At 35.1% G+C, this 25,841-nt stretch overlaps 1 protein-coding gene across 2 annotated transcripts in view; it reads right to left on the bottom strand.

Moving 5' to 3' along the window:
- Positions 1 to 22,306, bottom strand: part of LOC142338385 (uncharacterized) — a 117,354-nt gene extending 95,048 nt beyond the window's left edge. For both annotated transcript variants that reach the window (XM_075388122.1, XM_075388123.1), the window contains exon 1: positions 22,117 to 22,306. In XM_075388122.1, the coding sequence (XP_075244237.1) occupies positions 22,117 to 22,216 (100 nt within the window). In that variant the 5' untranslated portion in view covers positions 22,217 to 22,306. The remainder of the gene's footprint in view (positions 1 to 22,116) is intronic.
- Between the last annotated feature and the right edge of the window lie 3,535 nt (positions 22,307 to 25,841).

The raw sequence follows: 25,841 nt of genomic DNA, 5'->3' as shown, positions 1-25,841 counted from the left end.
GTCATATTGTGGAAATCTTTAGAACTCTTTGGTGTATTGTCTTTTTACGGGTTTTGAAAAAACTTTTTCGTTTTCTTTAAAAACGTGTGACTTTATCTGTTGTTTTTCACTCTGTCTTCGTTATCTTTAAAATGCATTGACTGTACTAAACTTTCAAAGCTCTCTACGACAGATAACGTCTGAGATCTGTTTTTCAAAATAACTGAGAGTAGGAAAAAAATATCAAATTTTCTGGTGACTACTGGAACCAATTTTCTTCGAAAACTCCTCTTCTGCTGATGGTAACGTCTGAAACCAATAGGAATAAAAGGACTTCGCAGACGGCAACGTCTGAGACCGAGGACTTCTGCAAAAAAATCAAGTTTGGAAGTTTTTTCCAAAAAAAATTAAAATGGTATTTATTTTCGTCAAATGAAAATTTTGATATTTGGTGTAGCGCCTAAGGACTTTCTATTTACTTCCCTATACAGGAGAAACTGTCAAACCGACTGACAATGACTTGTTTTAGGGGTTTGTTTGGTGGTTTATTTGGCAATTCAAATGAATATGTCGTCAGAAAACTAAATTGTGTTTTTGAAATTTCTGAATTCAAAAAATTTTTTCTGACATTTCTCATTTATATGATACTGATTGGATAAATCGATGGAAATGGCTTTCTGTTTGACTGCAAACTATTTCAACAGAGTGTTTTATTGAATTATTCCGAAATTGAAACGGATATGGATTGAGAAAACTAAATTGTGTTTTTTAAATTTTCTGAATTCAAAAAATTTTTTCTGACATTTTTTATTGATATGATGCTGATGTGATAAATCGATCAAAGTGGCTTATTGTTTGATCGAAAACCAATTCAGAAGAGTGGTTTAATAGTTTTTTCCGCAATTCAAACGGATATGTAGTCAGAAAACTAAATTGTGTTTTTTGAATTTTCTGAATTCAAAAAATTTTTTCTGACACTTTTTATTGATATGATGCTGATGTGATATACCGATCAAAGTGGCTTTTTGTTTGATCGAAAATCAATTCTAAAGAGTGGTTTAATAGTTTTTTCCGCAATTCAAACGGATATGTAGTCTGAAAACTAAATTGTGTTTTTTGAATTTTCTGAATTCAAAAAATTTTCTCCGACATTTCTTATTTGTATGATACTGATTGGATATATCGATGCAAATAGCTTTCTGTTTGATTACAAATCAATTCAAAAGAGTGGTTTAATAGTTTTTTCCGCAATTGAAACGGATATGTAGTCAGAAAACTAAATTGTGTTTTTTGAATTTTCTGAATTCAAAAAATTTTCTCCGACATTTCTTATTTATATGATACTGATTGGATATATCGACGCAAATAGCTTTCTGTTTGATTACAAACCAATTCAAAAGAGTGGTTTAATATTTTTTTCCGCAATTGAAACGGATATGTAGTCAGAAAACTAAATTGTGTTTTTTGAATTTTCTGATTTAAGGAACATTTCTCTGATTTTTGTGTTTTTTTCGCAGATTTTTCTTGCCTTTACTCGCTTTGAAAATAATGAAACTAGTCAAGGTTTATGAAGAGAGATGTTATAGTAACAAATAAGGTTTTTTGGGGGACAAATATCAATTTTTTGGAGGCTTTTTGTCGAAAAAAAAAGTAGAGATTTTGGATGGCTCTAACCGGGGAACAGGACATCAGAGGTAACGTCTTAGACCTCGGGCGGACTTCTGCTCGTGACGTCTGAAACCAGTAAAAAAACTAGATCCTCTCGTCGGGGTGACGTTTGTAACCAAACTTGGCTTCGTCGCTGAAAAAATTGCTTGTCTTTTTTTTGTGTCTTTTCTGTGTCTTTTCTTTGTCTTGACCGGCTGCCAGTTTTCGGTTTGCGTTTGCTGTGCTCGGTTTGCGTTTACTTGATGGTTGCACTGACCGCTGATGCTCTCTTCAGTGCGTCGCACAAGTTGTGGACAAAGAAACTATTTGCCGGTAACAGGGGAGACTTTTGTCCTCAAAATTGTTTTGGGGAAAGAAGGTTTTGTTCTTTGAACGAGGGGTAAACCATAAAATGTAAGAAAATGTAGATAGGGATTCAATTACATTGTACTAAACAGTTTATTAAGTTTTTTATATCAGTTTTAGGTTGCGGGAACAACCAACTCGTTTTGGTTTGCGATAAGGACAAAAGTCAATGTTTTTTCATGTTTCACTTCTGACTTGATTGTTGCACGACACACACAAACTCCAGCGTTTGCAACCAAATTTGTCTTGAGGAGGACCTTAAAAAAATTTTTGTTTCTCATTAATGCATTTCTTTCATGCCTTTAATCCTATAAAAAATTTTCTCAGACACAGGTTCCAGAGTCTCCTTTTTCGGAAAAACAAGCCGAAACGTTTGGAAAGAAAAATGAGTAGCTGAAATTTCAATGACTATGATTAAAAAAGTTTAATTTTGTTAATAAAAGTTTGAATTTCAATTCAACCGGGAAGATTGAGAAATTTCATTCACACATATTGTTCGACACCGCACAACCACTTTTCCGACTGAATTATCTACCAAATGAGGAGCCGAAAGAAAACGTTTAAAAAATTCACACGTTTTTCGAATTGAATTGACTTATCCATTTACAAAAATCCTTAAAACTCAAACCAGTATTAAAAAAAGAAACAAAAACTTATTAGGCAAACAACAACAAGTAGAAAGTAGCAAACATTAGTCAAGACCAAATGGAAATATCCATTTTGAAAAAAAAACTTTAGGTCAAAATAGCATTAGTTAGAAACTTAACTAAAATTGACTTGCATTTCACAAGACAAAAGAGAGACCCATTATTATTAAAAATAATTAACAAGCAGACAAAAACCAAAAAAGGCAAAGTTAAAAAGTACGTTTATTCTTTTTTAAAAAAATAAGTTGAAAGTAATGATAACCTTTAGCCATCAACTGAAATCTGTGAATGGCTTCATCTTTAGCTTTATACAAAGCCATGGCGACGTCGTTATTCAGAATGTAATACGACTACACAAGAACAAATACAGTAAAAAATCAAAAAAATAAATCTATTTTGTGAGGAAGCTGTGTCGAAGCTCATTAAATGATAATCTATTCACTAAAAATAATAAATAGTAGAATCAATTGCTCCTTCTTCTACGGTTAAAAATTTTAAACATTACTTGTCGTTAAGACGTCAATCGGACCAGGTAGCAAAGGAGGACCTCGGAATTTGGAAAAGAATCAAATATAAAAAAGAAGAAGTTTTAGAAACTCGCAGTATCAACGCAGAAAAAAACCTTATTAAAAAGCTGAAACAGCAATGCAGACTATACTATAATTAGAAAAGAATGCGGTCCCTCCCATTTATGTGCTAATGCTAAAATATGGCTCAAATAAGGTTGAAACTAATAAATCTCAAAAAACTATTTTTTCAAACAATTATTCTGAAGCTATTTGTCATAACAACCATAAGATAATCCAATTGAATGTGTCATTAATCCCACTAAACTAAAGAGCACAAGGTAAAAAACAAAAAACAGGCAAAGCAGAAAATTAAACAAAAAACTTTTCGCCAACGGTGTCAAAGCCAAAAAAATCCATTAGCGCTTTATTTGATTTAGCAATTATATTAATTAGCCTTCATTTGAACTAACATTTGACTTGTCAATAGTTAAGTTCGAATTTCAATTCAACAGGGAAGATTGAGAATTTCCATTCACACATAATGTTCGACACCGCACAACCACTTTTCCGACTGAATTATCTACCAAATGAGAAGCAGAAAGAAAAAGTTCAAAAAATTCAAACATTGTTCGAAACTAATTGACTTATCCATTTACAAAAATCCTTAAAACTCAAAACAGTATAAAAAAGAAACAAAAACTTATTAGGAGACCGATGAAACCTGCAATTAGGGAGATTAGGAGACACGACAAACAACAAAATTAAGTAGAAAACAGCAGGCATTAGTCAGGACCAAATGCAAATATCCATATTGTAAAAACAACTTAAGGTCAAAAAAGCATGAGACAGAAAATTAACTAAAAATGACTTGCATTTCACGAGACAAAAGAGAGACCCATTATTATTGAAATTATTTAACAAGCAGACAAAAACCAAAAAAGGCAAAATTAAAAATACGTTTATTCTTTTTAAAAAAAACTAAATTGAATGTCAAGAAAACCTTTAGCCAACAACTGAAATCTGTGAATGGCATCATCTATAGCTTAACACAAAGCCATCGCAACGTCGTACAAACAGATCAAATACAGTAAAAAAACCAAAAAATCGATTCAATTTTGTGAGGAAGCTGTGTCGAAGCTCATAAAATCATAATCTATTCACTAAAAATAATAAATAGAATCAATTACTCCTTCATCTTTGGTTAAAAATATTACAACATATTACAGTTAAAAAACATGACTTGCCATTAAGACGTAAATCCAACCAGGCGGCAAAAGAGGACCCCAGAATTTGGAAAAGGTTCAAAATAAAAAAGAAGTTTTAAAAACTCAGTATCAACGCAGTATCAACGCAAAAACGCAGTATCAACGCAAAAAAAAGAATCATTAAAAAATTGAAACAACAATGCAGACTTTACTGTAAATGGAAAAAAATGCGGCCCCTCCCATTGATGAGCTAAAGCTAAAATATGGCACAGAAGTTTGAAAATAAAAAATCTAAAAAAACTTTAATTTTTCAAACATTTATTCTGAAGCTATTTGTCATAATAACCATAAGATTTCCCTAAAAATTATTAATTAGAATAGAACTAACTGTATGGAAATCCAACTGAATGTGTCTTTAATCTGACTAAATTAAAGAGCACAAGGTAACAAGGAAAACAGGCAAAACACAAAATTAAACAAAGAATCTTACTTTACGCAAACGTTGTCAAAGCTATAAAAATCCATTAGCGCTGTATTTGAATTAGCATTGATAATCATTAGCCTTCATTTGAACGAACAATTGACTTGTCAATAGTTAAGTTTCGATTACCTATCGAGACATTTGTCAAAAAAATTTTATAAATAAAGTGAAGGCTGCATATAGCTTCTCTGTTAGCTCCATTGATGCTTAATTGGAACTTTGAACTTTACTACTCTGAAGATTACAAAAAGAACATCAAATGTTGAAAAAACTAGTATATTCATTAAAATTTCTCAAATAGAGTTTGTCGGAGCCATAAAAACAATGAGCTCCACTCAGAAAACACAGTTTATCTTCAATCGACCACACTTGAACATAAAAGGATACTCTCAGTAATCTAAATTATAAACGAAAACAGACTTACCTGTAATTGGGATTAAAAATGCAAAAAATTATCGAATAAGGGCAGACCCAAAATAGTATCCCAATCATGCTTCATTGCAAAAGGAAACGATGAGACAAAAAACTGACCTTGATTTTAATGCGCGAAGGTTGAAATTTTCGAATTTTTTTAAAGAATTGCGTTATTGCTTTTGGCAAATGAAAAAACTAATAAATCAGAAAAAAAATATACCATTTTTATAAATATAGGTTTAAATCAGCGAAACATCGAAGAAATGTTACTTCCAGAAAACTTTCTCAAAAACCGGAGATACAATTGGCCGTTATCTGAATAAAGGTAGATTATTTCAACAGTTCTAATTTTTGTACCAGTAGTCGAACTTGACAAAGTACAACAAAAAGGGGTATTTGATGCACTTTTTTATGGCAAAAAACGCTGAGTTTTTAAAAGTTTTGCGGACAATTTTGCCAAAATATTTGGTTCACACTATTCATCAACTCCAAAGAATCAAAGAAAAATTGGCTTTTAAAAAACGCATTTCTTCCAATATTATTTTTTGTAATTTTGTTTCTGGCGAAAATCTTTTAAGTTAGCGAATGAACGTTGAAGTTCTGTAATTTGAAGCCATTGGTTATAACAACAATAAGATATCCCTAAATATTATTAATTATATTAACAGTTAACTGCTTGAGAAACCAATTAGATGTGTCATCAATCTGACTATATTAAAAGACTACAAAGTAACCAGGAATACAAGCAGAGTTTAAAATATCACAAACAATTTAACGCAAATGGTGTCGATGCTAAAAGAATCCATTAGCGCTTCTTTTAAATTAGCTTTTATGTTCCTTGACCTTCAATTGACCCAATATTTCAGATGTCAACAGTTAGGTTTTGATAACTTATCGAGACATTAGATCGAAAACCATTATATATCAAATGAAGGTAGTATAAAACTTCACTGTTAGCTCCATAGATAATGAAGTAGAAACTTGATATAAACTTCTCATAAGACAACAAAAAGAACATAAATATCTAGCAAATCTAAAAAATTCGTTGAAAAATTACGAAAACAATTTCTCGGAGATATAAAAACGATGAATTTTACTCAGAAAACATAATATTTCTTCAATCGATCAGACTTGAAAATAAAAGAAACCTCTTAATAATTCAAAATTTCATAAAGCAGACAGACTTATCTAAAAGGATTAAAAAAAAGTTTAAAAAACTTTTGAAAGAGGAAAGACCCAAAATACCATCCGAATCATGTTTTCTTGCAAAATCAACAATGAGACTAAAAACTGGCCTGGTTGTTGTTGCGCAGCTGTTAAAAATTGCGTATTTTTTAGGCAATTGCGTAATAGATGGCAAAAGAAGATCTTAATTAATCAGAAATAAACTAAACATTTTTTTATAAATATTGGTTTAAGTTAGCGAAAGATCGAAGAAATGTTATTTCCAGAAAACTTTTTTAAAGCCCGAGTTACAATTGGCCCAAATCTGAATAAAGGAAGATTGTTTCAGCAGTTTTGATTTCTGTACCAGTAGTCGAACCTGACAAAGTAGAACAAATAGGGGGTATTTTATGCATTTTCTGCATCACAAAATTTTGCAAAAACAGTTGGTTCACACAAATCATCAACTCCCTTTTATCTATAAACAAAAAAGCAAAGAAAAAATGGCTGCTAAAATGCAATTATTCCAATAACCTTTTTTGTAATCGTTTTTCAGGCGAACAAAAATCTTTTAAATTAGCGAAAAAACGCTGAAGTATTAGTTCTAAAACACTTTTAAAGGAGTCGGACTTAAACATAAGCCCAATCTAATGAAACGAAGATTGTGTCACCAGTCAATAGTGTTCATCTCTCCAATATCAATAAAACTGGTCAAAGTTGACCAAAAAAGGTTAATTGATGTCCTTCTTTTGGAAAAAAAATGCGAAACTTCCAAATCTGGCCTCAGTTTTAGCAAAAACAGTTGATTGAGCCAATTCATCAGCTCTTTTTATATATTAGTGGTAAAATTAATGATGCTATTGTTAAAGATTTCACCATACTTTTAGCAAAAACTGATTAAAATTTATGCAAACTTCACGAAAAATGTGAAAAATACAACGGGAGTTGTTTTTTGATGCTATTTTTCACAAACCTTTGTGAACTAACGTTCTGATGAATAAGCAAAATCAAAATTGAAGAACACTTTTTAAAATACCGAGACAAACTGCTTACTGAAATAAGGCCCAATTGCGGAAAGAGTAGCATAAAAAGTGAAATGAAATGAATATATGAATTCTGATTAAAAGAAATATTTATTTATATACAGATTTACCTGATAATTAATAATTTTACTATTATGATTTTAGGGTTTGCATGATTTAATGTTTTCTCTTGATTTCTCATTAAACATCAAACCTGGTCTAAACCAAATGACATTGGGACTCTGTAACTTGAATTATAAGTTTCCAAAAATTCAATAACTTCAGGTTCATTTCTTTTTTCGTTTGTTTGTATTGTAGGAAAGTATTTCTATTCAAAAGAATATCTCAATTTGATGTTCTTTACAAAATAGGCCAACAAATTCAACCTGTATTTCCTGCTTGCGGTCAATTCAAAGCTTATGTTTCCCTGTGCGGGAATAAAAAACTCTTACCTATCGCCGTGCAAGATTTGCTTCCTGCAACACGTAAAACTATCATTATGCATGAGGATGAGGGGATATCAGCAATGCTTGTCCATATATATATATATATATATATATAATATATATATATATATATATATATATATATATATATATATATATATATATATATATATATATATATATATATATATATATATATATATATGGGTGATATATATGGCTTGTGGGTAAAAAATCAATTTATCTTGTTCGACTACAATTTCGACCAAAAATGTAATTTCAGATTGTTTAAGTAATTTGTGTGCTCGTTGTTTCTGTACTGGTGTGCTTTTGTATGATTCAGAAATTCTCTGTTTAGCCCAATTATGTAATTGTTCACCGTTAATATGATCTCCGAAAGGGCGGGTGGGGGGACAACAAATTTTGGGTCAAGTTTTAATGGTAGGGTGGGGTAAGTTCTCGTAGTATCAAGTTGTTTTCCAATACACTGGTGATAGTGTTGGTCGAGATCTGGTGTAGGCGAGTTTGAACTTAGTGTGATTATAGGTGGAGTACCTTGAAAACTGAGTGGCATTGAGTTTTGAAATGAGGGTGGTGAATTGACTATATTAAAAGAGTGATTCCAGTGTGCTTGTGAGAGTAAGCGTTCAATATTAGTTACTGGTCCTTTTGGTGGGTTAGACGGATTACTCGCAATTTGTGATGGAGTAGGTAAAGAGAATTGAGAGCTAAGTGGGTCGGAATAGAAGTGTCTGAGATAAGACTAATATCTTGTGGTCTATCGTTTATATTTGAAACGGTGTGAATTAGCTGTGGCAATTCAGAACTACTTGTTTTATCTGTGTTTGCAAAATTTATACGTTGAGTGGAGAATTGTGGTGTGTTTGAATAGTTAGTTAGCTACGGTTGTGGTGCTCGTGGTGGAGCAGAAATAATAGTTGGTGGTTGAAGTGGTGTGTTGGCAAGAAAGCCTGAGAATGGCAATAAAGTCTGTGTGTTTATTTGGTAGGATTGTTGTTGTGGTTGCGTTTGGTGTATTTGCGCTTAACATTGATAGGTGGATATAGAATTACTGATTGCGGGGTAAAGGGGGGTGGGGAGTGTCCAGTAGGACGAGGTCTATCTGCAGATTTGGTAGTAGTAATGACTGAGTATGGGTGCTCCTCGGTTTTTTGTATTTGTGGTTTTTTATTAAAGAGTTTAAATGACGAACTGTTGGGGGTGGATTGCTTAGTCGCTTCACTGTATGAGCAACTACGTGATTAGGACACGGGGGGGCACTTGGGTTAGTATAATTGATTTGAAGATTTTGGTTATTTGTTAGTGTCGGTTGGGTTGAATTTTTTAAAATGACCGTTCAATGTTAAGGTTTACAGAGTTCTGTCTTTAAAGGCGTGGTAAAGGTGTGTTTACGTTTGGTAATGTAGGTAGGGTTGTATTTAATGGGTCTGAGTTTTTGTCAATTCAGTCGAATTCAAAGGTTGTCTGTGTTGGTTATTCTGATAAATATTTGTATTTTTAGTGGTTTCGTTAGTGACTTGATTGTTGACATTATTTTGGTTATTATTTTGGGTCATTGTCTTCAAGGTCAAGTAATGTGTTCAATGTAAGTGATGAAAAGAATTGTCCATCATCTAATAATGTGGAATTAAAGTCTGTTTCTGTAGTTTCGTTAATAAGATTGTCTGCAGTTCGTAAATGGACTATTGTATCCATATTTTCTCTCGGTGATGCCTCCAGAGAGGTACTTGTGTTCTCTGGGTTGTTTTTACATTTAAATGGTCGATTCTCTGCTTTATAGTTTTCTATTTTAATATTGATATGGTTAATGGTTAGTTTTTGTATAATTTACGATGGTACTTCTGTGATGTTTACGAAATTTTGAGGAAACCAGTTGGGATCATAAATGTAATGTAAGGTTTCTGATAGTTTAGATATTAACTGTGAAAATATCTCAGCTATTAATTTTGTAGCTGGAAAAATGCGCCCCATGAGAATTTTCCAAAATCTGTTTATATACCAAGATAGAAATGTAAGAGAATCGAGAATCTCTTCATCATGTAAGTCTGCGTCTTTTACAGAGCTTATATATGTTTTAATAAGATTAGTGAAACCTTCTACTAAGATTAGTGAAATTCAAATAGTGTATCTGATAGTGGGTTAAAAAAAGTGTCATATATGAGAGAAATGTTTGTATTTCTGTGTGGATCACATAGAAAAGGAATCGAGCCCTTTGTGAGTTGAGCTCCATAAATTTCGATAAGATATGAGGGGAACGCAGTTCGTGATATTTGTGATGCTTTATCTGGTAAATAAAGGAGAGGTTGTTGCTGTGCTGTGAAATAGTGATATTTGAGTTGTTTTGCTAAGTTTAGAAGTAAATTTAATTCATCTTGTCGTGTTCAACTTCAAAGGGTAAAATGTCACGTTGAAGACGTTTGTTCTGTTGTGTAACTGTATGTGTTCAGAGTGTGTGTCTGTATTTGAGGAAGTTTGGCCAATGTGATGGTTCATTTTCTCGGTTTGGTTGCGTTCCCCATTTTTCTAAATTTTAAATGAAGAAAAATTAAAGATTATATAAACCATTTCTAAGTTCCTTTCTCAAAAGAGAAAAGTGTGTTTTGTGTGAATTCTTTTTACGGTTAGAGTTTGTTAGCTCACTGGTCGCACCAGTTAAGACAGACCCAAGGTGGGCTATTTTTACAGCTTTAAAGTATAATGAGCTAGGGCTACTTATTTCTGCGCGCGATGTAGGCTTACCTATATCTATCTGACTAGCCGACTCAGTAAAACACTGAAGGTATACTTCAATTATAACGATGTATACACATCGTGCAACTACTCTATTAGACTGACTATAGTTAGTAGAGTTCTCTCTATATAAAAGACAATAGTGTCTTCTCAGTCTGTGATTGGCGGGGGGTGTACATCCAGTATTTCAACTGCTACAGATGTGATAGAAGCGTAGTGTGACCTATTCGTATTAACCGAGTGGTAATTATTTTAACCTGAAATTGCGAGGCTCTATTATTTCACCCGGTATAATGCACACCTATTTGACTCAACTGCGTTAATGGAAATGGATATGTGATTTTGATTATTTTGCGATGCAGTTAGTTAATGAACAGTATAGTTAAATTTGAGTCGTATACAAATTGAGAACCGCCTAATTTGATCGCAGCTTAAGTTTCTTGTGACAAAGTTTCCACTAAAAGTTCTTCATTGGCTAAAGAGACTTAGTGAGCGGTTTGATTTTGGTTGCGGGGAAACAAAGTCGACTGGCCTAACAAAGTCGACTGGCCGACTTGAAAGTTTTGTCCATACAAATAGGCTTCGGAACAGTCAGTAGACCATTAAATTTCTAGCAATTCCGTTTCATTGACACTTTCGCGACAGTTGAAAAATCTCGAAGCAAAAACTAGGTTCCCAGCATTCGGTTGCCAGATGCAGCTGGTCAGAGCCGCACATCATCTTGACAGAGAGGCATCACATTTAACTCTAGATCTGTGGCGTGACAGCCGAGAGGTAAGGTGTGTGGGTCACACGCCAATGATTGAGAGTTCAATCCCCTGCCTCCGTGAAGCTGTCTGTGTGAGGATGAGATCTTACTTACCCATAGCGTCAGGTTGACCATAGCCTGACCAATGTTGGCTGCAATGATGGTACCACGTGAAAGTTTCAGACGCAAAAAAAAGTGGCTATAGTCACCAAAAAATGAGCAATGCTGCTCATAAAAAGATCAGTCTGAAATGTGAGGGTTAATCAGAAAAAGATCAGCTGAAAACAGGCTACTGTAGGCCTAACGCTGGTCCGCTGCAATTACGCAAACACAATTATTTTTATTATTATTAGATCTGATGAAGAATTGACATGAGTTTTCAGTAGAATTAGCGAGTTCGTTGTTTTATTTCTTGAAAATATTTTTTTCTTGTTAATTTAATATCTTGTTGTGCTAGGGTGCCAATTAAAATTTTCGTGATTTTCTGAGAAGTTGACAGTGTGAGTGATTTAGCTGTGCAATGTTGGGATAAATTTATTTATAGGTGATGTATGGAGCCCAATGAGCTGAACTTTTCGATTGTATGTGAAGGTGCAATTGACAATACTGCTTCTGCCGATGACGCCATAGGCATAATCCCAATCTTCGTTGAATTGTATCCCAACCCAATTTTTTCTGGTTTCGCAAAGGGGCTTTTCTGAAGATTACTTAGTCAATTGCCTCAATTAAGTTTACCAAGTCACGCACAAAGCCGATATAAATGTTCCTCTTCAGTGCCATGACTAGCATCTAGGAAATCATCAAGACAACTCGTTGTATCTCGGGACTAATTAGAGTATATAGGCCAAAAAAAAATTGTTTCAAATTGATCTGCACCAGTCACATTCCGACTAACGATTTTAAAGTTAAACTGCTTCACAATTTTTGTGACGGTGTAATTGACTAAATGCATATTTCAGATCGATTGTAGTAAAATGGGCGGATTTTGCAATGCGGAGTCAATTACTACAGCAAAACAGAGTCAATAAGTGTATCTTTGTCATGAACTTTATATTGCTGTTTATGTATAGACCTGTTGAGTATTGAATCTAGAGCAATTTTAACTTTCCAAAAGTACCCCTTTTAGTACATTTTTAGGTTCTGTTTTTAATTTTGCTTGTAAACTAATAAGTAAACTTTGAACGTTTCGATGTGTAGGTTGGAACTTCTGACGAAACTTTGAGCAAACAATATGATTATTTGATCTGCTGATGTAGTAAATGAAGCTTGCGTAAAATTTCTCAATGCAAGTTTTGATAGAAAATTGATGTTTGAATTGGTTGACTGAATCACCTGTTGACTCTAACTGTGACTGACTAAGTGCTAAATCCAAAGCTGAGAAGAGAACTTTTCCGATTAGTGGTGTAAAATCCTCGGTCTGCAGTAAAAATTGAAGAAATTAATGTATCTTCGTAAGAACGGAGATCACAGATTGGAGCAGAACATTACAGTTTGCCTTAGAAATATTAAACATTTTCATGTTTCGTCTTCTTCCCAGTCGCAAAGACTCATCATCGACAACAAGCGATGTTGTGTACCCAAATTATTGCGTCCTCCATTGGTTCCCAAAGTTGCATATGAAGTAGGATGGTCAATTTCATGGTAGATGTCCGACTTGTTGAGGCCTCTACATCCTTCTGTTCCATAACTCAAGAAAATGAGTTGATAGTGTTCTTCAACTTGTTTGATCCATGGTTCCTATCCATGAAACATTCCAACACTGGCGAGCTTTTGAAAAGGGCTCTGCCAATTTTTCTAGTCGGTGCCATGACTAACATCTAGGAAATCATCAAGACAACAAGTTGTATCTCCAGTCCAATTAGAGTATGTAGGCCCAAAAAATTGTTTCAAATTGATCTGCATCAGTCAAAATCCAACTAACGAGTTTAGAATTAAGATGCTTCGCAATTTGTGTGACGGTTTAATTGACTAAATGCATATTTCAGATCGATTGTAGTAAAATTGGCGGATTTTGCAAAGTGGAGTCAATAACTAGTGCAAAGTAGAGTCAATTAGTGTATCTTTGTCAGGAAATTGATAATGCTGTCTATGCATAGACCTGTTGAGTATTGAATCTAGAGCAATTTTAACTCTTTCATTTTTTTTACTGTAATCAGTTTATACAATTATTCAAAGTTTCCAAAAGTACCCCTTTTAGTAAACTTTTGAGTTCTGTTTTTAATTTTGCTTGTAAACTAATAAGTAAACTTTGAACTCTTCGATGTCTGGGTTGGAACTTCAGATGAAACGTTGAGCAAACAATATGATTACTTGATCTGCTGATGTGATAAATGAAAGTTGGGTAAAATTTCTCAATGCAAGTTTTGATAGGAAATTGATGTTTGAATTGGTTGACTGAATCACCTGTTGACTCTAACTCTGACTGACTAAGTGCTAAATCCAAAGCTGAGAAGAGAACTCTTCAGATTAGTGGTGTAAAACCCTCGGTCTGCAGTAAAAAGTGAAGAAATTAATGTATCTTCGTAAGAACGGAGATCACAGATTGGAGCCAAACATTACAGTTTGCCTTAGAAATATTGAACATTTTCATGTTTCGTCTTCTTCCCAGTCAAAAAGACTCATCGACAACAAGTGATGTTGTGTACTCAAGTTATTGCGTCCTCCATTGGTTCCCAAAGTTGCATATGAAGTAGGATGGTCAATTTCATGGTAGATGTCCGACTTGTTGAGGCCTCTACATCCTTCTGTTCCATCACTCAAGAAAATGAGTTGATAGTGTTCTTCAACTTGTTTGATCCATGGTTCCTATCCATGAAACATTCCAACACCGCCGAGTTTTTGAAAAAGGCTCTGCCAATTTTTCCAGTCGGTGCCATGACTAACATCTAGGAAATCATCAAGACAACAAGTTGTATCTCGAGTCCAACTAGAGTATGTAGGCCCTAAAAAATTGTTTCAAATTGATCTGCACCAGTGAAATTCCAACTAACGAGTTTAGAATTAAACTGCTTTGCAATTTGTGTGACGGTTTAATTGACTAGAAGCATATTTCAGAGCGATCGTAGTAAAATTGGCGGATTTTGCAATGCGGAGTCAATTACTACTGCAAAGTAGAGTCAATTAGTGTATCCTTGTCAGGGAATTGAAATTGCTGTGTATGTATAAACCAGTTGAGTTTTGAATCTAGAGCAATTTTAACTTTTTCATCTTTTTTACTGTAATCAATTTATACATTTATTCAAAGTTTCCAAAAGTACCCCTTTTAGTGAATTTTTAAGTTCTGTTTTGAATTTTGCTTGCAAACTAATAAGTAAACTTTGAACTTTTCGATGTCTAGGTTGGAACTTCAGACGAAACTTTGAGCAAACAATATGATTATTTGATCTGCTGATGTAGTAAATGAAGCTTGGGTAAAATTTCTCAATGCAAGTTTTGATAGGAAATTGATATTTGAATTGGTTGACTGAATCACCTATTGACTCTAACCGTAACTGAGTAAGTGCTCCAAAACTGAGAAGAGAACTCTTCCGAGCAGTGGTGTTAAACCATTGTTCTGCAGTAAAAAGTGCAGAAAATAATGTATCTTCGTAAGAACGGAGATCACAGACTGGAGTCATTCATTACCGTTTGCCTTAGAAACTTTGAACATTTTCTCATTTCGTTTTCTGTCACAGTAAAAAAGACTCATCGATCACAAGCGATGTTGTGTAACCAAATTATTGGGTCCTCCATTGGTTCCCCAAGTTGCATAAGTAATAGGATGGTCAATTTCTTGGTAGATGTCCGATCTATTGAGGCCTCTACATCCTTCTGTTCCATGAATCAAGAAAATAATTTGATAGCGTTCTTCAACCTATTTGATCCCTTGGTTCCTATCCATACAACATTCCAACACCCGCAAGCTTTTGAAAAAGGCTCTGCCAATTTTTCTAGTCGGTGTCATGACAAACGTCTAGGAAATCATCAAGACAACAAGTTGTATCTCGAGTCCAATTAGAGTATGTAGGCCAAAAAAAATTTTTTCAAGTCGATCTGCACCAGTAATGTTCCAACTAACAATTTAAGAATTAAACTGCTTCGAAATTTGTGTGACGATTTAACTGACTAAATGCATATTTCAGATCGATAGTAGTAAAATAGGCGGATTTTGCAATGCGGAGTCAATTACTACTGCAAAGTAGAGTCAATTAGTGTATCTTTGTCAGGAAATTGATATTGCTGTCTATGCATAGACCTGTTGCGTATTGAATCTAGAGCAATTATAAATTTTTCATCTTTTTCTACTGTAATCTGTTTATACATTTATTCAAAATTTCCAAAGTACCCCCCTTTTAGTAAATTTTTGAGTTCCGTTTTTAATTTTGCTTGTAAACTAATAGGTAAACTTTGAACTTTTCGATGTCTAGGTTGGAACTTCTGTCGAAACTTTGAGCAAACAATATGATTATTTGATCTGCTGATGTAGTAAATGAAGCTTGCGTACAATTTCTCCATGCAAGTTTTGATAGGAAACTGATGTTTGAATTGGTTGACTGAATCACCTGTTGACTCTAACTGTGACTGACTAAGTGCTAAATCCAAAGCTGAGAAGAGAACTTTTCCGATTAGTGGTGTAAAATCCTCGGTCTGCAGTAAAAATTGAAGAAATTAATGTATCTTCGTAAGAACGGAGATCACAGATTGGAGCAGAACATTACAGTTTGCCTTAGAAATATTGAACATTTCCATGTTTCGTCTTCTTCCCAGTCAAAAAGACTCATCGACAACAAGCGATGTTGTGTACCCAAATTATTGCGTCCTCCATTGGCTCCCCAAGCTGCATATGTAGTAGGATGGTCAATTTCTTGGTAGATGTCCGAACTATTGAGGCCTCTACATCCTTCTGTTCCATCACTCAAGAAAACAAGTTGATAGTGTTCTTCAAATTGTTTGATCCCATGGTTCCTATCCATGAAACATTCCAACACCGGCAAGCTTTTGAAAAGAGCTCTGCCAATTTTTTCAGTCGGTGCCATGACTAACATCTAGGAAATCATCAAGACAACAAGTTGCATCTCGAGTCCAATTAGAGTATGTAGGCCCTAAAAAATTGTTTCAAATTGATCTGCACCAGTGAAATTCCAACTAACGAGTTTAGAATTAAACTGCTTTGCAATTTGTGTGACGGTTTAATTGACTAGAAGCATATTTTGCAATATTTTGCAATGCGGAGTCAATTACTACTGCAAAGTAGAGTCAATTAGTGTGTCTTTGTCAGGAAATTGATATTGCTGTGTCTGTATAGACCTCTTGAGTATTGAATCTAGAGCAATGTTAACTTTTTCATCTGTTTTTACTGTAATCAATTTATTCATTTATTCAAAGTTTCCAAAAGTAGCCCTTTTAGTAAATTTTTGAGTTCTGTTTTTAATTTTGCTTGTAAACTAATAAGTAAACTTTGAACGTTTCGATGTGTAGGTTGGAACTTCTGACGAAACTTTGAGCAAACAATAGGATTACTTGATCTGCTGATGTGGTAAATGAAGCTTGGGTAAAATTTCTCAATGCAAGTTTTGATAGGAAATTGATGTTTGAATTGGTTGACTGAATCACCTGTTGACTCTAACCGTGACTGACTAAGTGCTGAGTCCAAAACTGAGAAAAGAACTCTTCCGATCAGTGGTGTTAAACCATCGTTCTGCAGTAAAAAATGCAGAAAATAATGTATCTTCGTAAGAACGGAGATCACAGATTGGAGCCAATCATTACAGTTTGCCTTAGAAATTTTGAACCTTTTCATATTTCGTTTTCTCTCACAGTAAAAAACACTCATCGATCACAAGCGATGTTGTGTAATCAAATTATTGGGTCCTCTACTGGTTCCCAATGTGCATATGAAGTAGGATGGTCAATTTCAACGTAGATGTCCTTACTGTTGAGGCCTCTACATCCTTCTGTTCCAAAACTCAAGAAAATAATTTGATAGCGTTCTTCAACCTGTTTGATCCCATGGTTCCTATCCATACAACATTCCATTACCCGCAAGCTTTTGAAAAGGGCTTTGCCAGTTTTTCTAGTCAGTATCATGATTAACATCCAGGAAAACAAGACACTTCGTTGTATCTCGAGACCAATTAGAACATGTAGGCCAAAAAAAATTGTTTCAAATCGATCTGCATCAGTAATATTCCAACTAACAATTTAAGAATTAAACTGCTTCGCAATTTGTGTGACAGTTTAATTGACTATATGCATATTTCAGATCGATTGCAGTAAAATTGGCGGATTTTGCGAGGCGGAGTCAATTACTACTGCAAAGTAGAGTCAATAAACGTATCTCTGTCATGAACTTGATATTGCTATCTATGTATAGACCTGCTGAGTATTTAATCTAGAGCAATTTTAACTTCTTCATCTCATTTTACTTTAATCATTTTATACAATTATTCAAACTTTCCAAAACCACCCCTTTTTATTGAATTTTTGAGTTCTGTTTTTAATTTTGCTTGTAAATTAATCAATAAATTTTGACCTTTTCGATGTCTAGGTTGGAATTTCAGATAAAAAATTGAGCAAACAATATTATTACTTGATTCGCTGATGTGATAAATAAAGCTTGGGTAAAATTTCTCAATGCAAATTTTGATAGGAAATTGCTGTTCGAATTGGTTGACTGAATTACTATTGATTTTAACTGTGACTCAGTAAGTGCTAAATCCAAAGCTGAGAAGAGAATTCTTCCGGTTAGTGGTGTTAAACCATCGTTTGAAGTAAAAAGTGCAGAAATTAACGTATCTTCGTAAGAACGGAGATCACAGATTGGAGCCAAACATTACAGTTTGCCTTAGAAATATTGAACATTTTCATGTTTCGTCTTCTTCCTAGTCAAAAAGACTCATCGATCACAAGCGATGTTGTGTACCGGAAAGTCCTTTATTGGTTCCCAAAGTGAATATGTAGTAGGATGGTCAATTTCATGGTAGATTTCCTTACTGTTGAGGCCTCTACATCCTTCTGTTCCAAAACTCAAGAAAAATAGCTGGCAGATTGCCAGAAAATAGCCGCAAAATATTCGTAGATCTGCAGTCTCAAAAAAACAATAAAAGGACAGACCAAAAAAATTGTCTTTTCATTGAAGGCTGATATGTTATGTTTTGTTTAAAACTCTGTATAAGTTATTGCTGCCTCTATTAGCTGATCTCAAACAACCTTCATTCAGAGTGACACACACCCATTTGACCTTATCTCTTTGAATTAAAGTAAGTAAAAGTCAATTTCAAATTGAGGAAGTCGTTTTTGAGAGTGAGGTAAGTCAAGTGTGACCAAAAATTTAATCACGCGAACGAACAAAAAACTCGCTCCACTAAGAGCAAAAAATGACGTCACACACGCACTTCAGTTGAAATTGCATGAAAGAATGAACAAAACTGTTTGATCCCATAGTTCCTATCCATAACAATCCAACAACAGCAAGCTTTTGACAAGGGCTCTGCCAATTGTTCTGCTGCGTTTTTTTCGGTCCAGATTGAGCAGAATAGCCATTGAAGGTATTTTTGAAGATTGGTTTGTACTTCTTTTTGTGGATGTAATTGTACACGATCTTTCTGTGGCTCCACGAGGATGTCCAAATCAAAGTTTTCTTTCTCGAGAAGGGCAAGTTCAAACTGGTGACGCCATTTTTGCCAACGCAAGGGAGTGTTGGGTGATGGCTTGTCCCAGAGAGGGTCAATTTCTAGTGCAATCCGTTTCTTTGCTGAACCAAGTCGTAACTAACTTTTGAGCAAAATATTTTGCGAGGCGAATACAAATTTGCAAGTAAGTTCCGCGGAGCGACATTACAATTGAATTGACCAAATCGATCTGGAAACGCTAGGCGGGGTCAAGTATTAAATTCAGCAACCGAACAGGAAATCCAAAACTAAGAGAATTAAATAGAAAAAAGATCAAAACAGTAACTCTCTAAGCAGGAATCAATGTATACCCAAATTAGTGAATAAGTAAATCATAAAGAGGGGATTGAAATGAGCAAATGAGTTTGATAATCCGAGTGTCTTATACACAATTTTCCAACATAATTAAAAAATTTACTGAACCAATTAAAAGGAATTAAATTAGGATATGTTATAGGTATCAAAACCCCAAAGCAGCTCAACGAAGTCAATTAACTTGGTAATTGACTCAGAAATTAACACCGAAAACGCATTAAAAATTTGTTTCTACCAGACAATTGTCCCTTTTAGTCCACAAAAAGTTTCTTGCAGACTTAGTTGCCCGCATTAGTCTTCCATCAAAGTGTCACTTCAGACTTTTCGCGGACAGTCACCCCTACTGTTTGCCTTTTTATTCTCTAATCTAGTTAGGACGCACTGAAAGTCAAAAATAAGTGAGCACTCCGTGATTTTACGATGTAAACGCTCAGTTCTTTAAGCAAAATTGCTCCGTATAAGTATAGAACTTTTCGGAAAATTTCCACTACGCTACTGCTCTGGCTCCACACTTAAAAACATAAACCAACTGAGGTCGAAGGAATTGATCTCGAACAGCAGGAGGGGGCACTTAATTAGGGGTGTAACTTAAGTTTTTTAGGGTTGTAAAAATCGGTTTTCAACAACAGTTTTTAAATCGGAATGAGCGCAATTGAAATCACGCAAATTGAGGAAGTGAAGCGTGTATCACTCGAAGAGTGTATCAATCGAAGATTATTCGAGAACAAAAGCGCAAAAGTTCAAGCACAAATTTTGCATTCAAAAGACATACATGTTTACAATAACGACTTCAAACTTCTTTCGAGAGCAGTTAATAACATATGCGATACGTGTTAGTACCATACCAGAAACGGCGGAGTAAATTTGATGAGTTCCATCTGATTCTCACAAGAACAAGAAAAGTGTCACAAAATAATAATTTTTTACGTCTTTTCTAAGGGGATCAATGATGAAAATCAATTCTTAAATTTGATATCAAGATCGAATAACATTGCGTCAAAATTGATTTTTTACCCCGCAAAAATAAGGGTTGCTAACTTACTTTTGACATTCAACGTACATGCGTTGCGGCGTTCAGTGTACAACTCAAGAATTTTAATTAGAAAAAACAAAAAATTAAATGAAATTCCTCTGAAAAAAAATCCATAAAATTTTTTACAAGTTTGAGAATTGTTCAATTTGATTACACATTTACCCTTCAAGCAAAAATCTGCATTAAAAATCTAGAACAGAGGCCAATTAAAATTATATGTTTTTAATCTAATCGTATTAAAAGTTATAATGAAAAACAGTAATCGGAATGTCACTGCGAAACCTGGAAAACGGAGAAACCTGGAAAACGGCGAAAATTTTCAAAAAACTTCAAATTTTTCAGTAACCTATTATCCAACTATGGAGGAGGTTTTCTGGCTCCTGGTACTCGAAAAACTTAGTTAATGATAATAAATGTTTAAAAAAAAACTTGAAAAACATGCAAGTTTTATCAAAAAAGCTAAAATTTGTTATGTTAAAATGTTCAAAACATTCCACTACCACTAGAAACTATAAATTAACCTATTATCAAACCCTGTAGGAAGTTCCGTGACACCTAGGGCTGATAAAACTCGAAAAATGACAAAAGTTGTCAAAACGCTTGAAAAATTTGTGATAATCAGTGTACATTTGTGTGTTTTTAGCAAGCGGTTGTTCGTCAGTAGCTAGCCAGATGGGGGGGGGGGGGTTGCTGCATCATCAGGGGCTGGTGTGGGGCAACAGCGCGGTGGGGGGTATTCAACCTCTAAGAACCGTCCTTCACACCATAAGTATCTGAAAGACTCTAAGAGCACTTAATGCGCGCTGAGCGCTACCTGTTTATCCCGTTTTTGCGGCCGAAAAAAGAAATGGGTCGGACGAAAATTCGGTCAAGCAAAAAATTGCATAAAAAAAGACCGACAGGACTAATGTATTTGCTACAAACTTCGTTTGAGAGCAATCAAAAACAAAACTAATCAGGTTGATCATTTTTGTAGGAAATTTTTGTAGGACCATACCAGGAATTTGAATTTTGAGTTCAAGAACTTCGTGGTCAAATTGAACAGTTGATGGCGAGAGTGAGTTCGTGCAACTCAAAACATTTTGCCGTACTGGCTTGGGTTCCGGACAGGGGTTCCAGACCGATGCTCAAGTATAGGCCGATCCGGAGAAACTCTTGCCACCCTTGGCCAGACAGAAAGGACCCTTGGCTATACCAGAATTTGGACCGGAGCGGTCAAAATTTACGCCATCCTTGGCTCGACTGAACAGACTGAAGGCCAGACTGAAAATTCCCTGGTCCAGGGCCGAACATACTCAAAGCTGAAGTCAAGCAATAGGTCAGCCCCAAGACCAAAAGAATATAATCTGGGCCATGCGTGGGTTCACGGAAAAAAAAAGTTTTGAAATATTCAAGAGAACACTGCCCATCTCGTCAATTTTCTCGAGTTTAGACCTTAAAATTTTCAGTCGATTTGTGAATTTGTAAAGTAAAATTGTCGTTTGAGCGTGTTTACTTTAGTTAAAGGTCAGTCAAAATCGCGAAGGTCAGATTTTAACTTGACTAGATGGTTTTCCGACAGTTGTCATGGTACGGGCCGTAGAAAACTTAAAAAGATCTTAGTACGGTTTCTATCTCAGACTTAAATGGTGCCGTACTGCGGCCTTACCATGTTCGGGCAACCTGTCGAGTATAAATAAGTCACATTTCTCCAAACAGGTTTCTTTTACGTTGCGGAACAAGGCACAATGCAGTACTAACGATGGCTCCCTGTCCCCCCTGTCTTTTGAGTCCTTTGGGTGGTGTCTCGCGATTTCTCTGGGTCTTCCAGAGTCGCTCTGCGTCGCCGATTTCGCGGCATTCTTCCTTCACACAAAAGAGCAGAAATTTAATTTTCAATAAATGGAAACTTTCTCTAGTGATTTTTGTTCACATGGAGACAGCTAACTATTGTACAGTTGAAATAATTAAAGTGCATGAAATCTCAAGATTTCATTGATTTGTTCACTATGTCAAGTATATTTCATGCCCATTTAACAAACACAAGTAATAAAAGTTTTTGAAATAATTGAGTGAACTGTTAGCCCGTTTCTTGAAAAAATTCTACGTAAAAATACGAAAGCTGACCAATTTGCGAGAAAACTTTTTCTTCCAGGTAAAGCGAACAACGGCTCACTGAGTGACGTCATTTGAAAAACGCTCGAAAAATAATTTTAAAAAATGTTGACTTAAATGTAGATTTTTAGTATTGAGAAATTAGTGCGACAGAGCGACTGCGGACCGGAGATAATGGTTCACCAAACTAGTTACTTGTCGGCCAATGAGTTTTGTAGACCAATTAGAATATAACTCTCGGCTAAATTTCTCATTTTTCCATGCTAGCTTAACACCGTGTCGTTCAATTTCCTAGCAACCCTTTTATAGCCTTTAATTGCCAGCAGTGTAAATTGCATAAAAATGTTGGATGTTAGGCGAGAACTCTATTAGACGGCCATTGAAAGAGACCCCATCAGACGAAAGTTTTCCTCCGCAATTGCTTAACAGCCGAAAGCGCGAGGGCGTTTACATCTACACCCAGACGTGGATAAAGTACTAAAAGTTCTAACAAATTTTGCTTTCAGACGGACCACTATCATTCATTCTAAACTGGCAACAAAACTGATACAATATTTTGAAATTGTTCCATCTAAAAGACGCGGCGGATTTAATTTAGTTCCTGACAACGGATTTCTTTGCAAGAAAGAGAAAAAATCAACAGCAGGTACTTACTGCCGATGCGTAAAAAACGGTTGCCCCAGTCAATTTGCAACAAATTTTTTGTGAAAAAAAATTAAACGAAGTCCATCAAAACCTCGCCACTACCCGGAATTTGAATAGACTCCAAACAAAAAAATTAGGCAAAAAAATTGATGCACGATTGAATATTATCCCTCAAAAAGACCGAAAAAAATGTCAAACAGTTGTACACGTTTAGAGAAACTTCTAATTCAACTCTTCCAGATTTTATTAAAAATCGAAATGACCTTCATAAATACAAAAGAAAATTTCGAGCGCAATATCAAAGTTATCAATTCCGGAAGTACGAAGAGGAATTTCCATTAACCATGATTTTTTCCTTCATCAAGAACAAGGAGTTGTATTAATTACATTATAAATTACATTACATTATCTGGCAAATATTATCATATTCAAATGCACTATCAAAGGAGAATGTCTATAAAAAACCAATTTTTTCCGTAAAAAAATTCTGAGTGATTATAAAACTGGGTTAAGATCAGCAATTATGAAATGTCTACAAACGTGTTGCTTACAAATTGAGCAATCTTTTCAAACAACATTTTCAAAAAAAATTCAAAACTGGACATTTACTTACTGAAAACTTCGTTACTTACTATATCTCCCTCAAAAGTGGTTTATGCCACAGAGTTTTAACAATTCACCCACCTCCTAAAAAATTTGTCTATTTTAAAAAACAAATGTTATGATTAAAAAACAAGTGTTATGAAATGGAATAAGTATGTGAAAAATGTTTAAAAAAATTGGGAGCCAATTTTAATGTATACAATAGGGAGCCAACAATCGGGACCCAACTTATACAATCGGGTATGTATACAAACCGGAGCCAACTTTAAAAACCACGAAAGTTCGTGAAAGTTTGAGTTGTTCTTTATTCCAGAAAATTGCAAGTATTAATTTTTCTCTTTTCATCGTGTGATATCTGCATATTTATCATTAATTTTTCATTTTGTTTGGTGCAGTAAAATTTAATACAAGGTTATAATTTAGTTCATATTTCAGTTGTCTGTCAATCTCATTTCACCTCCAATCAGTATTTCACGTTCCCCAATTCAAGTTACTTTTAATCAGTTGATTAGTATTTCCCACTTCGTGATCAGACACGTCTATTCACCTGATCCCATTTGTTGACAACCACTTCACTTTTATTCTTCTTAAATCTTAATTCAATTTCAGTTACTTCATACTCTATGATTCCGCGCTCAAGTATAGAAATTAGTGAATTTTTCGCCCAGCAAAATCCAACTCAAGATAAAAGTGTGTATTCTCTTACCGAAGCCAAGAGTTATTAAGTAAAAGACGACATGGCGCAGTCAGCAAACAGAAGAACCCTCTAGGAATCAGCGCCTTCTGGGATAAGCCTACACCCGACCCACCCTTCGATGGGAGAAGTGGTTTGTACAAGATAAACTAGTCCTGCTCGCCACTGCAAAGATCATTCTCGATACACGTCTCGGCCCGAAAACCGGAATAGTAGAACTCCCACTGGAACCAATATACGAAGAAATGATCGTCGGATCTTCAGCCCAATCAGAGCGGGGAACGCAATTCTCGAAATGCACAACAAAAGATGAATCGTCAAAAGAAATGCCCAAGACTCATTGAAATTGGGATAACGTGAGGAAAAAACCTTGGCCACTTGTGTATTGAAAAACAGTCTCCCTCCGCTATCATTGGCGTAGAGGGACGCAGAAATCTCAACTGCAAAAATCTTCACATTATTATTGACAGTCACTCGACGGCCGAATTCTGGAACATCGTAGAAGACGCGTTCATCAGACCGAGAAACATCACTTTTGACAGACATGTCTTCCTCATCACAAAGCAACTCCGGGGAGAAATAGTTGAGCATTTCTACGGAAAACACAAGGAATTGGCCAAAAACAGCGTTTTCGAGAACAAGGAAAAACCCTGATCGGAGGCGTTTTCATCACCAACCTAATTGACCCCGAAATCCAAAAGGAACTCCTCAAACGAACAATAGAGCCGAGAAAAACGCTAGAGCTAGCAATAACCATGGAACTCGGGATGCGAAATGAGCATCAATTTCTTTAACACAAAACGACCGTCATTCCGGCCAGCTCCAATGCATTTTAGTATCCACCCAGTACCCGCCCTTCGAATTGGCCACTTTCGATTAAGTTTCATAAGCAAGGCAACAGCCCTCTTCTCTATTGTTCAAACTGTGGAAAAAATTGGCTCCCTAATCACCAGGACAAGTGCATCGCAATGGATAAAACTTCTAATAACTGTGGTTTGCTAAACCATTTTGCTAAAGTCTGTCGTAAACAAAAGACTCAAAAACCTCAGAACCCAAAGAAAACGTCAGTTAACAACGTAGATGAAGAACCTCATCCTGAGGACTCCGTAAACTTCTTACAATCATCACTGAAACTTTACGAATATGACTACCGTAGGGGCGATGATAACATGGTGACTACAATTCCTAATGATCTCGCAAAAAAACCCCGGAACATGCCCATCAAAACCGGTAGTATTTTCACAACTCCACTCGTCAACTCCGGAAGTGCATGTAGCATTATAAATCAGTCACTCGGACCCGAGTTGTCGACAGCAGTTCGCATGCGATCTGGGTACGCGAATCCAATAAACCACAATTGTGGACCTTATCAAACGAACCGATTCAAATTGAGTGTAAGATCCAAACACCAGTAACTGGCAACGGATTG

The sequence above is a fragment of the Convolutriloba macropyga genome, chromosome 4 (genome assembly GCF_964194025.1).
Source record: "Convolutriloba macropyga chromosome 4, txConMacr16.3, whole genome shotgun sequence".
Lineage (NCBI taxonomy): Eukaryota > Metazoa > Xenacoelomorpha > Acoela > Convolutidae > Convolutriloba > Convolutriloba macropyga.
This window is presented reverse-complemented; position numbering and strand designations above follow the sequence as displayed.